Genomic DNA, 13,364 nt, shown 5'->3' with positions numbered 1-13,364 from the left:
TGTGACTAGATTTCTTTAAGATAATTTTCAAAAAGGAAATCACGCACCCACTTTCCCTTTGAAAGTTAGTGTAAACTCTGTGGGTAGAAAGTACTTGCTGACTTGGTACCAATACAGGCAGCTGTGAAACGACTCCCATTTGTGCAGAAAATTCACGACAGCGGGCCGAGTTCCTTCTCCCCTTACCTCCCACCCTGACCCAGTCATGCCAATGAGAGCACCCGTTAGTGAACAGAGTAGTTACAATCAGCCTCCCAGCAGCGCTAAAATTTACAAAGCCTCACATCTAGCCTGCTAGCTCTCACCGTTAGCCAGCTGCACCCTTTTAAGAAACTCCTTCACTGTGAATATCTACTGCAAGCTTCTGAAGGTAGCAGGTTCCCCTCTGCAGTCAGTAAAAGGTTCCGTTCAGGAAGTGGTAATGTCACCACGCCCATCCACAGCCCAGCCGCCTGGCAAACAAACCAACTCAAACAATAGAAACGTTGCATTTGAGATACCTGCTTCCCAAGTAGTCACAAATTCTGTCACAGGTGAACTTTAAAGGTCATAGATTTGAGAAATGATTGAAAAGCAGCTTTGTCATACAATGATTTCTTAGCTGGCATTTTTTTATGTCATTACTAAACAAGGAATCGGATAAGTATCTTCTTCCTAAACAAATCCTAAGCTTAAATCCATTCAGAAAACATGACTTTCCTTTTGTAAATGAAGTCTTCTTTCAGACCATCCCCAGATGTTCAGCTTGCAAGCACACAAGAGACTGTTTACCTTCCCTTGACTGCTCCATACAACATGCAGAAGGTCTCAACCCTAGTTATGATGCACCTTGGTGAGATGAAGATCCACCTGCCCGGCCACGGATGGAAGAAGGATCATTGATCCCATGAGTTCACCGGAATGATGAGACATTTTCTGGCCTGCTTTCCAGAAGCTAACAGATGTTGCAGAAACCCTTCTCAGCCACCAAGCCAACTGTGGCTTCTTCAACCCAGGTTCTAGTGTTCTCTTTAAGGTGACATGCTGTATGTAGTCATCTGAGATATCTGGAATGTCTACCAACTTCTTATGGAGCCCTATATGAAATATTGTCTTTACTTGTAGTGACCTCTTAAAGCATATGTCATCCTATGGAATGACTGATACTAAAGAAACATAATGATGGTCCAAACTTACACAGGTCAGCTGCTACCAAATTTGTTTTTCAAGAACCTTCAAAGCATCTGATTTTCAGGATATTCTTCAATCATGAGAGATTGGCTTATAACTGTCCTAAGAACCAAGGCAAGTTATATAATTTGGTTGCCTTGAAAACCTCACCCGTTGGGATATTGCACTTAGTGACCATTTGCAAGCCACAGCTTTGTTCATGTTCTATGATCCTACATGCGGCCTTAAAGGTAACAGCACACAACACTGTCTGTGTCCTAAGAGAGAAGAGATGAGAAGCAAAGGGTGGTGTCCTGCATCCCACATACAGTGTAAAATTCTACTTTATTTATCCCACCTCTGCAAATCACACATCTCCTGACTATTAATTTAGTAGAAGGATTTAGTTCCCCAGGCTCATTCTCTATTTAATATTTCTTTAAGGTGGGTTGCTACTAAACCACTGGAAAAGGATTTTGTATGATCTTACACACGTGTGGTTTAGCAACCTCGAATGCAATTACACACTGCCACACAATTACAGCATAATATTATTTTATAACAAAGGCTGACATCTGGTGACAATTTTAGAGCATTACTGGAACACAGAAGGATGGGCCAAGCCTCTTGTTTTAATTTGCATATCTATCCTGCTGCAGCACAAAAGGACAATAATAACATATAAAAAAGCATAAAACCCACCAATGTAAAAGATTTGAATTGTTAATTTAATTAAAATGTGAGCTCATTCTCAGAAATAGGGTCTTGCTATGTATTTATTTATTTAAAATCTTTTCTATACCGTTGTTAAGTTATATACCATCACAACAGTTTACATATAGGCACATAAATTAAAGTTGTACTACTGCTTCCAGCTATAGAATGACTGTAAATAAACAAAATTGGCCATTCCCATTCTGCAAACCCTGACAATATTCCTTTGAGGTTTGGATGTCCCTTCCATCATTGCTGGAAACATGCTGCCAAGTTGTGCACCCCAGAGGTGGCTGCATGTGCATTGCTTGGGTAATAGTCTTATTTAGAAATAAAAGACCTCTACCCATGCAAATGTATTATTATTTACATTAACAAATGCTGCCGCGTTTGCTGACCTCAATCTCTCTCCAAAAGTCAGTAGGGATCAGGCTTGCATAAACCTGTGGTTTCAGATTGAAACCAACATCAATTCAGGAAGCTGGCGGGCACCCGGACTTCCTTTCCAAACCCACCCAGGTGCAAACAGGGGCACGGATAATAATCATCTGATCCCATCCAGGCAAAGAGCATCACCCAGTGGGCAGACGTTTATCCTGGAGACTGCAAAACCACCGTCCTATTGCTTCTTAAATCAAAGACCAAGCCCGTCTTGGACTCATTTACAGCCGGTGTCTGACCAGGAAGAGATTTTATCTAACCTGGTTTCTCAGTGTCTCACTTTCTTGTTCTTTTTATTTATTTATTTATTTATTTATACCTTTACATCTGCGTTCTGAAAGATAAGATGACAAAAGTTTCAGATCACCTTGGACTGTGAAAGTCAACATTGAAACAAATGTTTACAAATGAATACCCCCTACCCTCCAGGTAAAGCCAGTCTGAATGACATCCAACAGCTGCACATTACCATAAGACGCTGGCACACTCCTGGCTTTTAATCCTCCTCCCATAGCCCTGTGGTTCTTCTCTCCAGACCAGACCCATTTAGCTTATGAACGGAGCCACTCTGATGCTGATGGAGCACTCATGTCACTTCTGTAAGGGCCCTCCTTTCCCAAACGTTGGCAGATAGAGATCTTTCCAAAAACACACAGCCCTTAAAGACTGCCTATTAATGCTGCAGAAACGTCTTCCAGACAACAGCTGGAGCACCACAACCAGGAACTGCACTGCTACTCCACTGCAGAGCTGCCACGTCTCCTCCTACCAGCAGGGAGAGTTTTAGACCAGTCCTGATTTCTGGCATTTTTAATCCCTGCCTCTACCATTTAAAATCCGCACTGCAGGGTGCCAGAATACATCAGGATATCCAGAACCGGCCTAGAAATGGTAGTTCTGAGACAATAAGGCACCTTATCTTTCTAAGCTGTGAAACCAACTCCCAGGATCCAAGTCTGGTAGGTACAAACCCAAAATACCCCAACAACAACACATGCTCATTCCTGGACAATCTTCATTAGAAACAGAATCCGGGAAGTAATGCGATGACTATTTCAAAGTCGGTAGGCAGGAGGCAGAGCCGTGGCACCTTACACCAGAATAATTCAGCAGAGGATGCTCGCAGTGCAGGGATGTGACAGAAGCAAGCTCGCAGAGAAAGAGCCGAGTCAGAGCAGGGTGGCCAGCGGTGTCCTAAAGCAGGCAGCCTCTCACACAACCGGGCTGGTAACGGCAGCATTTCCACAGAGGAAAAGGCCGTGGTGCTGATACCTACATTCGGCAAAGGGGAGGAGAGGGGATTTTAGATGCAAAAGGAGGGGGAAAAAAAAAAAAGCAGCAGTCACCAAACTCAGAATGGTCACTGGCAGGAGCCATGGGGGCAGAGGTAAGCCCGCGTACTGTGTATGCCAGCAGCCACACAGGCACCCACCAAGCCAACGTGCACTGGCCGCCATGCTGCTGCATTCCTGACTGGTTATCAGGAGACACTGATGCGCAGACTGTATCCCATTCTCTCCCATCCATAGTTTTTATGCACCTCTGAATTCAGCAGAATTATAATGGGTGCTAGGGGTGCAGCAGGGTCTCTTGGCTTGGAGCCCAGGGGTGCAGTGTGCCTGCTGGACTGGTGGCATCAATGACTTTTACCTCCCCCGCTATAAAAACTGGAATCATCCACCTTACAATCCCTTTTTTCTCTCTAAGATTATTACTTTTTCTTTTATTTGTCAGGACATTAAGGGAAAATACACTTTATTAACTATCTAGCAATATGCTGTGAACTGCTAAGCTGGCAGGAATAACGTGTTGCATTAAACCACAAACTGGGCAGCTGTGGAAGGATGCAGAGCAGGTTATAAGTGGTGCTAAATATTAAAACAGGAGAATTGCTGGGCTGACGTGCTCCTCCCTCTCGAGGTGCTAGGTATGCGGTGAAGCTGGATGCCATTGACATCTGGGATGCGTGCCAAGTTAGTTTACTGCCAGACGGCATTAGCAGAGGAATCACACTTTCTGGAAAAGCCACCCCACAGGTTGGTCCCTCTGCTGCCCTACAAAAGGGACCTCTAAGTGCAACCAAGCGGCCCGAGGGGATACATCAACTTCTTAACACAAAAGCTATTTATAAACTCAGTTAACACAAACCATAGCAAGTTGTATGCTACACAATATGCCCACTCCAGGGGTCACAGCACTGCACTATGGCACTAGTCACTTTTCTAGGGAGCAAATGGCAAAGCATTCCCTACTCTCACTATCACTCCCCGAATGCTAGACCTCGCCATCAAAGAATTCACTACTGCTTCACAAGATTAACCTTGGAAATACTATTGAAATTAGTTCAAGATGTCAAGGGCAATTACTTTCTTTACTGCAAATTCTGAAAAGAAATTCCCTCCAAACTACACAGCCGAAAGCATGGATTTCAAGATTTCTCTAGTAATTGTATAAGTACTGGAGGAGCAGAAACTTACTGGAGTGTACACTGTGGAGAAACTGCGAGTCTTTTGATGCCAAGATAAACATCATTGCTGGCTTCCTTGTAAGTACAGCACTGAGTGGCTGCTCCTTCACAATTCCCAAAGCTGGCCACTCTGAACTGTCCCCTGATATGCATAGCAATAAAATGCAAATGCATGCTTCCATGAACAGAGGGGTGAGGGGGAGACCCCTATGCTCAAAGTTATGCCCTGGATCCTGGAGAAATGATCAGGCCCAGCAAGGGAAGGTTTGATGTCTCCTTACTGCGGCTCAGTGTCCCACTAGCACTAATAAGAGAGCCCTCTCCTCTCACAAAGGTCCCCGGTAAGCTCCACAGAAGGTGCCTGTCACTCAAAAGCAAGCCCCTAAATTATGGAAGGAAAGAAATTTGCAATTAAATTTGCATTTACTCCATTTGAGGCTGTATAGCACTGCTTACTAGTGCTACAGTCCTTTGTGGAGCAACTCAACTGCCTTGATATTTTTTTTTTAACCAGTCAGCAAAATTGAAGTCCCTTTTTAAAAATGTAAAGGCATCTCAATTAACAATTTTACAGGCCCAGATATGGGCACAGATGAAGCAATGCAGTCACTATCTTGCCTTCATCTAAGCCTGCTTCTCTTCGCCCATGGCATAGGCTCCAGGCAGCAACAACAGCAGCAACTCCAGACAGCAACATAGTAACACTCGGCAGAAGATAACCAAAGCAACTCCAGACAGCAACATAGTAACACTCGGCAGAAGATAACCAAAGCATCTCCAGACAGCAACATAGTAACACTCGGCAGAAGATAACCAAATCTACTCCAGAAAGCAACATAGTAACACTCGGCAGAAGATAACCAAAGCATCTCCAGACAGCAACATAGTAACACTTGGCAGAAGATAACCAAATCTACTCCAGAAAGCAACATAGTAACACTCGGCAGAAGATAACCAAAGCAACTCCAGACAGCAACATAGTAACACTCGGCAGAAGATAACCAAATCTACTCCAGAAAGCAACATAGTAACACTCGGCAGAAGATAACCAAATCTACTCCAGAAAGCAACATAGTAACACTCGGCAGAAGATAACCAAAGCAACTCCAGACAGCAACATAGTAACACTCGGCAGAAGATAACCAAATCTACTCCAGAAAGCAACATAGTAACACTTGGCAGAAGATAACCAAATAGTGGCAAGTGCCAGTTCATGTAAGTTGCCTCCATTCTGTTAGGGTAGCAACTACTGCACTGTGCCTATCATCCCCAAGACTTTTGTTAAGGGTAGTAACTGCTGCTCCATGCAGATTACCCCCATGTTTCTGCTAAGGGTAGTAACTGCCGCTGCATGCAGGTTACCCGCAAGGCTTATGTTAAGTGTAGTAATTTTTACAATCAAAACCAAGCAACTGCCAAACCTATAACAAAGTTAATGTTAGCAACATTTTTACAGGGTGATCTGCCTTCCTGATAATTCAAGCAATGCTGCTTGAACGTGCTTTTCGTTGGACATGGCTGTAGATGCAGTCCTGTGCTACATAATGCTTTTTCCCAAATATCTGTGTAACAGTGCCTTCAAACCATAGAAGTCAGATTCCAGCATTGGCTGTCATCTGAATCCAATTCTCCAACCGTCAAAGCGGAGAGTGATCTTGCAGTTGCGTCAAAAGCATGAAGGCCAATTGGGCTGCAAATTCAAAGGCGTCTCATAAATAATTGCTCGATGCAATAACCTAGCCCTGAATTTGTGGCTTCAATTGTGAGGGCTGGTGACCCCAAGCCTTATGTTAAGGGTAGTCACTGGTGCTCACCCCCAATCTTAAATGTTGCACCTAAAGTTAATATAGGTTACCCTATTCCTTCATTGCCATTCTCTAGCCTTTAGGGATCTGCAGTGCTTATCCCATGCCCTTTTGAATTCCATTATTGTTCTCCTCTTCACCACCTCTTCTGGGAGGTCATTCTAGGCATCCACCATTCTAGGCATCTCTGTGAAGAAATATTCTTGGTTGTCCCCCTTGGAGTTTCATATCATGACCACTAGTTTACAGTTTTCTTTCCAATGGAAAAGGTTTGAAGTTTGTGCATCATTGAAACCTTTCAGGTGTCTGAAGGTCTGTATTGCACCTCCCCTGCACCTCCTCTCTTCCCAGGTATACATATTCAGATCTTTCAGCCCCTCCTCATAAGTCTTCTGATACAGACCCCACACCATTTTGGTCACCCTTCTCTGGACCGCCTCCATCCTGTCTCTATCCTTTATGAGATACGAGCTCCAGAACTAAACACAGTACTCCAGGTGAGGCCTCACCAAAGACCTGTACAAGGGCATCACCACCTCCTTTTTCTCTGTTGGTTAATCCTCTGTCTCTATGAACTGTTCCCTCTGGCTTTAGCCACCACCTTGTCACATTGCCTTGACACCTTCAGATCTCCAGACGCTTGGTCAGTGGCGGGGCCTCCAATAGCCCTCATGGGCTGATGGGTACTGCGGTGCCCCCTTTCCTTGCACACATGTCCAAGGAAGCTCTGCTGAAGGAGGGGGTAGGGTCAGCATGTGATGGCTGCAGGAGGCCTCACGCTGAATTTTTTTTTTAATCTGCAGTTGCTGCTGCTGCTCTCTGAAGCCTGGACACGACTTAGCAGTGGGGGTGCGGGGTGGGGAGAGACACACAGAGAGGGAAGAATTTGGGTGGGGTGCTGAAGGGCAGGGGAACTGTTCTTTCTCCCCCATTGCCATGTGGGTGCATGCATTTACAATTCTTGTTACAGTTGCAGGGCCAGATTCAAAGTTATTTTTGAGGCAGAAAGGAACTGTGCCCTTGGCTGTTAACAGCAAGCCCTGGTGTCATGAGGGTGAACTATTTTGCTGATGTGTGATAAAAAAACCCAAAAACTTGAAGGCAAAGAACATTTTGAGTCCTCTGTTGAAGCCGAGGCAGCCATGTTTGTTGAGGGAACACCGATGCTAAATTACAGGAGCTGCAGTAATTCCTCAGGGCAGCAGGATTGTAGTCACTGAAAACATGAAGAATGTGCATGCAGCACGCTCTCATCTGAAAAAAGCGGCATGCCCTTTAATTAGCAGAAGGCAGCAGAAAGAGCAGCAGAGAGTTAATTCAGCCACTCAGAATCATTAGTAAGGGCTCTCAGCTCCGCTTTACCCTGAGGCGATGCTGCAGGAACAGTTCGTATTTCCGCCCTGGCTGTGAAGCAACCGAGAAAGAATTAAAACTCAGTATCATCCATCCCGAAGCATAACACGCCATGCGCAAACGCGGAGTGAAAAGCGACCCGCCCCAAGAGAGACCCATGCCAAGGCCAGATGTGTTTTAGGGCCTACGCTGCTCTGGCGCCATGCTTTGCACACACAACACATGGAAGCAGGCCCATACCAGTCCAGGCCTCCACAGCTGTCTGCACGCGACAGCTCGTAACAGAAGGACGTGTCCTACTCTCCTACTGAAACAGGGGGACGTGGCGAGACACGGCAATGGGAAAAATGAGAAGGGTCTCGTCAACCGGATCAGATATGGCCTTTGCAGCGTTCATGTGGGAGGAAGCTGCAGTCCAAGTAATTACTATATTAACCTGAGGTGCAGGATGGTAGCAGTGGTTAGCTTTGCTCTCTCTTATAATCAGTGCCCCTCCTCCAAAAGGCCAATAATAATATCATTATCTGCAATATAAAAAGCACAAGTGTTTGGCTGCTGCAGAAGGCCATGCAATGGGGCGAATCAGCAGAAGGGCCCGTCCTGCCTGGGTCTGTGCTGATAGATGCAGCTTCCACTTATTTTACCGTAGGCCAAAGAAACTAAACTAAAGCTCTAAACAGGACTCTGTTACTGTACACAAAGCACAGGAATTGCCTTATCCAAACTAAAACACACTTGAACCATAATGCATAGAAATACACGTTACAGATAGATACAGACACACACTACCATTGCATGCATGCAATCAAGGAGCAGCTCATCTCATTAAACCAGTTTAAACATGACTCTTTTACTGTGCACAAGAATTGCCTTCTCCAAACTAAAACGCACTTGTACCATAATGCATAGAAATACACGTTACAGATAGATACAGACACACACACACACACATTGCATGCACGCAATCAAGGAGCAGCTCATCTCATTAATCCAGTTTCCGGAGGTGCACCTGGGATAGATGGGCTAAAATGATTTACTTTTCGACCGTCTATCTATCTATATCGATATCTATCTATCTATCTATCTATAAATATTAAATAATCTATAAATTGTGCACTTGTGCAGTCACCAGCGGGGTTAACATGAAATGAACACACACACACACAGTTTATTCCACTTCATCTTAGTCTTACTGGTGACAGCACAAGTAAAATTAATAAATTATTGACCCATACACCAGGCAAACAGTCGACATGTGCTACTTGCCACTGAATTATACAATGCCTGCTGACCATCCTTATGGCCAGCAAATATTACACCATTTTTCCGGCATATAAATGGTTAATTCTAATTATTTCACCCGGCGCCTCAGCTCACCCTTCCAGCAGCTACGCCTGCCGCGCACAGAGCCTGCCGAAAGCTGGAGGGACCATCCCTTACGCAGCGAGGGAGGTAATGGGCAAGGCCTGCTTTGTTAAAAATTGACCCTTCCAGAACAGGTGGGGGCACCTATCCTTAACGCCCCGAGACGGGCTGCTCGTGGACTGGAAGCCAGAGAAGGGCAGCTGGTTATGTTCCCAGTCCCCCACTTATTTAAACTGTAATCATGAGCTCCGGGGCTCTCCCGCCGTTTACCATCAGGATTGACCTCCCGTAGACAGCAATGGCTGCGTTAATGCACGGGCCAAGCTTGCACGAGCCACGTGGCAGAGGAGTAGGAGAAATCCAATTCCCTGCTCAATTCAAGTCACTGCCATCTTAGATTTACTTTTCAATTATTTGTTTTAAATTACTATTTTAGCAAATTTATGAAACGATACTCTGCCACGGCACAGGGCTAAAGTGCGTCAGGAGGGCCGCAGGTCATGTGCGCAGTAGCAGCTGCAAAGTTGTTAGTAGCCCTGGTCAAAGGCGTACGAGACACGGGGACGCCGGGCGTCTTCTCCAAGACTCTGCTACGGAGCCTCCTTGAGCTTGTTAGCAAGGCGGAATTTTATATTCAGGTACAGGAGGTTAAAATGTATAAACATTCGCAAGCAGACATCTAAATATACACGGAAATTAAGCAGTTTCAACCCCCTGCGACGGCTCACTGCGGAAAGAGAGACGCTGGGATAATGCAGCACTAATTCTATATTCGTTTGTAGGGGCGGTCCTGAGGCCTGATTCAGGAAGCTACGTTTGCCGTCCCGCGTCTGTGGGGAGAGGGCGAAGCTCCGTGAATCAGGCCTTTAATTTCCATGGACTAGATGGGAAGCGTTATCCCCCCCACCCCCCACCCCCCCCTGCCGAATACTCCCAGAGTATGGCATGTCTGGGGCTTATTAATGGACAGAAAGCAATTCAGCTGCCTGCCCACACGTGCGTGGACGGTTCCGATAACCTTCCTCAGCGCCACGCCAGCTTTCCATCCCAAGAACTATAGGCATCGATACCCATGTTAGTGACACAAAGTACCACAGCAATCACAGGTTAAGCACCACACTGAACCAAAAACATCTTTCCAGTTCTGCCTTGCCATCCAAATGTATTCTTACCAGTCTGAACCCGGGGAACTGCAAATTTAAAAAAACAACACAGTTTTGGGGGGGTTTTTTTGCAGCTAGATGATGAATTTGGCTCTGAAGCCAGCACCCAGGAAGGGCAATGCCGATCTGCAAACACTGCATTTAGAAAAATAAAATGTAATATTACACTGCACCGTTCAAAAGCGAGGGTCAGGTTTTGTGGATTAGCAGCAGAGGATCTCCGGTGACAGGCGGCCCCTCCCTTTTCCCCCCATTTAGGCAGAAGGGATTGCGTTTCCTGTAATTTTCAAGTCCCTGTGGAGTTTAATTCCATTTTGTTTAATTCAAGGCAGGTTTCACAGGAAAAAAAAAAAAAACTTAACCCAGGCGAAACGTGTTTGCAGATCATTTGTGCCGTCCACAGGTGCTGGGTCAGAAGGCAGGCTTCGCTGGAAACGGCCAGCATGCAAGGACCACACCAGGACTCATGCAGGTCGGGTCTCCGGATACCTCTCACGCTCTCAGTGCTTACCCTTTGGACGTTGGAAATGAGGAAGGTGCTCTCGGTGGTGCTTAAGCCCTGCCAGCGGGGGGGTGGTGGGAAAGATACACAATGCGGTTAGTGCTGGGGAGCAGGAGGTTCAGACATTTAATTTAAAAAATAAAAAACATTAGTATGGCAGCGAACAAAACTGAAATTAATGAAATATGTTACTTCAGCAAATGGAAATGGGAAGCGATGGCTGGAGCCCTTACGAAGCATCCGACGGGGGGGGGGGGGGGGGGGGGGGGGGGGGGGCGGGCGAAACGGAAAGGTCGGGAGGCACTGGCTCGGAGCAACGCGGCTGACGGGTTTAATCCCGACTGTAAATCCGCGCTCTCGGTGAAAGGCGACGTCCCCTTAACCAGGGGAAAGGGCCAGCTCCCCAGCCACCCTCCCCGCTCGTTGCCCGGAGGGAGTTCCCGCCGGCGGGGTTAGGTCGGGCAAGCAACACCAACCCACAGTTTAGCATTTTCGAACACCAGGAGGGCAATGCTAAGTAGAGGCCGTTCCGAGGAGAAGTTACCCGGGCGCATGAGTAGATAAGTATCAGGCTGCGAGGCCCATGACTTAAGTTTTGGGGGGGGGGGGGGGGTTTTGTCTTTTTTCTAAGATGCGGTACTTACCCGGATATTTCTGAAGACACCCAGGTAAGCAGCGAGTTTTCTGGCCACACGGGGCTGGATAACTCTAGGCTGCTGTGAAGCAGATAACTCAACCCCTCCCTGGAGTGCCCTCATACGCCCCTTTTTTTATCTCTCTAATTCTAGACACATAACTGCTTGTCCAGCTATAACTTAGACGGATAAGTGGCTGACTAAGCCAGGTTTGCCATTTGGACGGATAACTTTTCAGCTGTCCGTCTAAATGGCTTTTGAACTCGGACCTCCAAGAGTGCTGTTTTGGGCCAGAAAAGGTATCCGCAGAGAAAGCCGGCACAAAATCTCCGCAGCTTCCCTTTTCCTGGGACAATAAACGAAAGCAAAATTACCCGTGCAACGCGCACCAGCACCGGCAGTTTGATGAGGCAATTGTGAAAGCAATTTATGTGGATAAATGCGCTTTACCCCTGTTAATCATCCGCCTGAGGCTTCCCCTCCCTGGACGAGGCCGAGCCGGAGCATTTTCCCACGGGGGGGGGGGGCGCACTTTTAGTGGCAGGGAGGGCGCGGTGTTTAGGGCAGGAGGGGATGGTACGCAGAGAGGTGTTTTCAACTCTTTGTGTCCGCTTTCCCAGTGGAAACCTACCCACCGGTGACCGGGCGTGCTTTGTACCCACGGCAGGTCTGAAGGTGCAAGCCCCTGTCTACCTTCACTTTAAAAATCAGGCAAACGGTATCAAAAGGGGGCCACTCTGAGCATCTGCCCCTTCGCGGGGCAAGCTTTCAGCTGTAAACACCTACAAGTGCCTCGAAGCCCAGAGGCCCTTCCCTCAGTCCTGGCTTTACTCTCCTGTGTGCTTAACGAGCCAGGGAAGCTGAAACGCAGAGCAAACCCTCCCCCAACCACACAACTACAATAGAAAAAAAGAGGTAAGACGAGAACGCATCTCGGTTATCCTAAGCCCGCAGGACACGGGCAAAGGAATCCAGTCCTACAAGCTGCAGTAGCCTCCGGGCTCCCCCTCAACCTGGGGAATAATAGTCAGACACAGATCCTGAGCAGTCCCTCCGTCATCGGGGGCTTACGACAAACAACTAAAAAAAAAGGGAGACTTTGTCTGCAGCCAGCTGAGGCTACTAATAAATAAAAGACAAAAGTATTCTTAGGATACTGAGGGACTGCAGAGGTATCTAACACTGTGTACATGCACCATGTAGTAGCACAGGGAATTGCTCTCTTGAAATGATCACCTAAGCCACGAGAGCCGGCACTGGTGCGTGGACGAGGTCAGGACCTGAGTTCCCTTTATGGCCGAGGCTCCTGCACCCCGAGCTGGCTGAAGTGGAGCGCGCTGCTGAAGCAGCACTCACAGCCTCCGGAAGCGGGGGGGAGGGGGGGGGGGGACGGGAAGGCGGGCGCTGTTCTTACAATACCGGCTGGTCAAAGGGCAGTAGCGGAGCGACAGCCGTGAAGGGTGCGCGGCAGCTTTATCCTCTCAGCCGCCAGGAGGCAGCTGGAAGTGCCAGGGCGTGGGAGGCGATGCCACGTGCATGGAAACCTCCCAGGTGAGGGGAGAGAAAAAGCCGCCATCGAAGGCGCGGTGTGCTGGGTTACAGGAGAGACAAAAAAAAAAAAAAATCGAGGCAACTTTATTTGAATGAGCTGGAATCAGAAATCCATAAATTAATATTTGCCTTTCCATTTTTTTTTGTTTAACAAACCTGATGAACGAGCTTATTTGCATAGAACGTGATCCCCAACGAGTCACAGCTCACAGCGTTGTT

The 13,364-nt window shown here is 47.0% G+C and overlaps 1 protein-coding gene across 12 annotated transcripts in view; it reads right to left on the bottom strand.

Moving 5' to 3' along the window:
- The window catches only part of ANO5 (anoctamin 5), a 69,848-nt gene that overhangs the window by 30,577 nt on the left and 25,907 nt on the right, over positions 1-13,364 (bottom strand). For 5 of the 12 annotated variants that reach the window (XM_029582492.1, XM_029582495.1, XM_029582499.1 and 2 more), the window contains 2 exons: positions 10,969-11,016; positions 7,939-7,980 (listed from right to left, as the gene is read on the bottom strand). The exons of 4 other annotated variants lie outside the window; for them this stretch is intronic. In XM_029582492.1, the coding sequence (XP_029438352.1) occupies positions 7,939-7,980; positions 10,969-11,016 (90 nt within the window). The remainder of the gene's footprint in view (positions 1-7,938; positions 7,981-10,968; positions 11,017-13,364) is intronic. 3 more of the 12 variants (XM_029582496.1, XM_029582497.1, XM_029582502.1) reach the window with 1 other exon arrangement.

This window comes from Rhinatrema bivittatum, chromosome 17 (genome assembly GCF_901001135.1).
Source record: "Rhinatrema bivittatum chromosome 17, aRhiBiv1.1, whole genome shotgun sequence".
NCBI classification, from domain to species: Eukaryota; Metazoa; Chordata; class Amphibia; order Gymnophiona; family Rhinatrematidae; genus Rhinatrema; species Rhinatrema bivittatum.
This window is presented reverse-complemented; position numbering and strand designations above follow the sequence as displayed.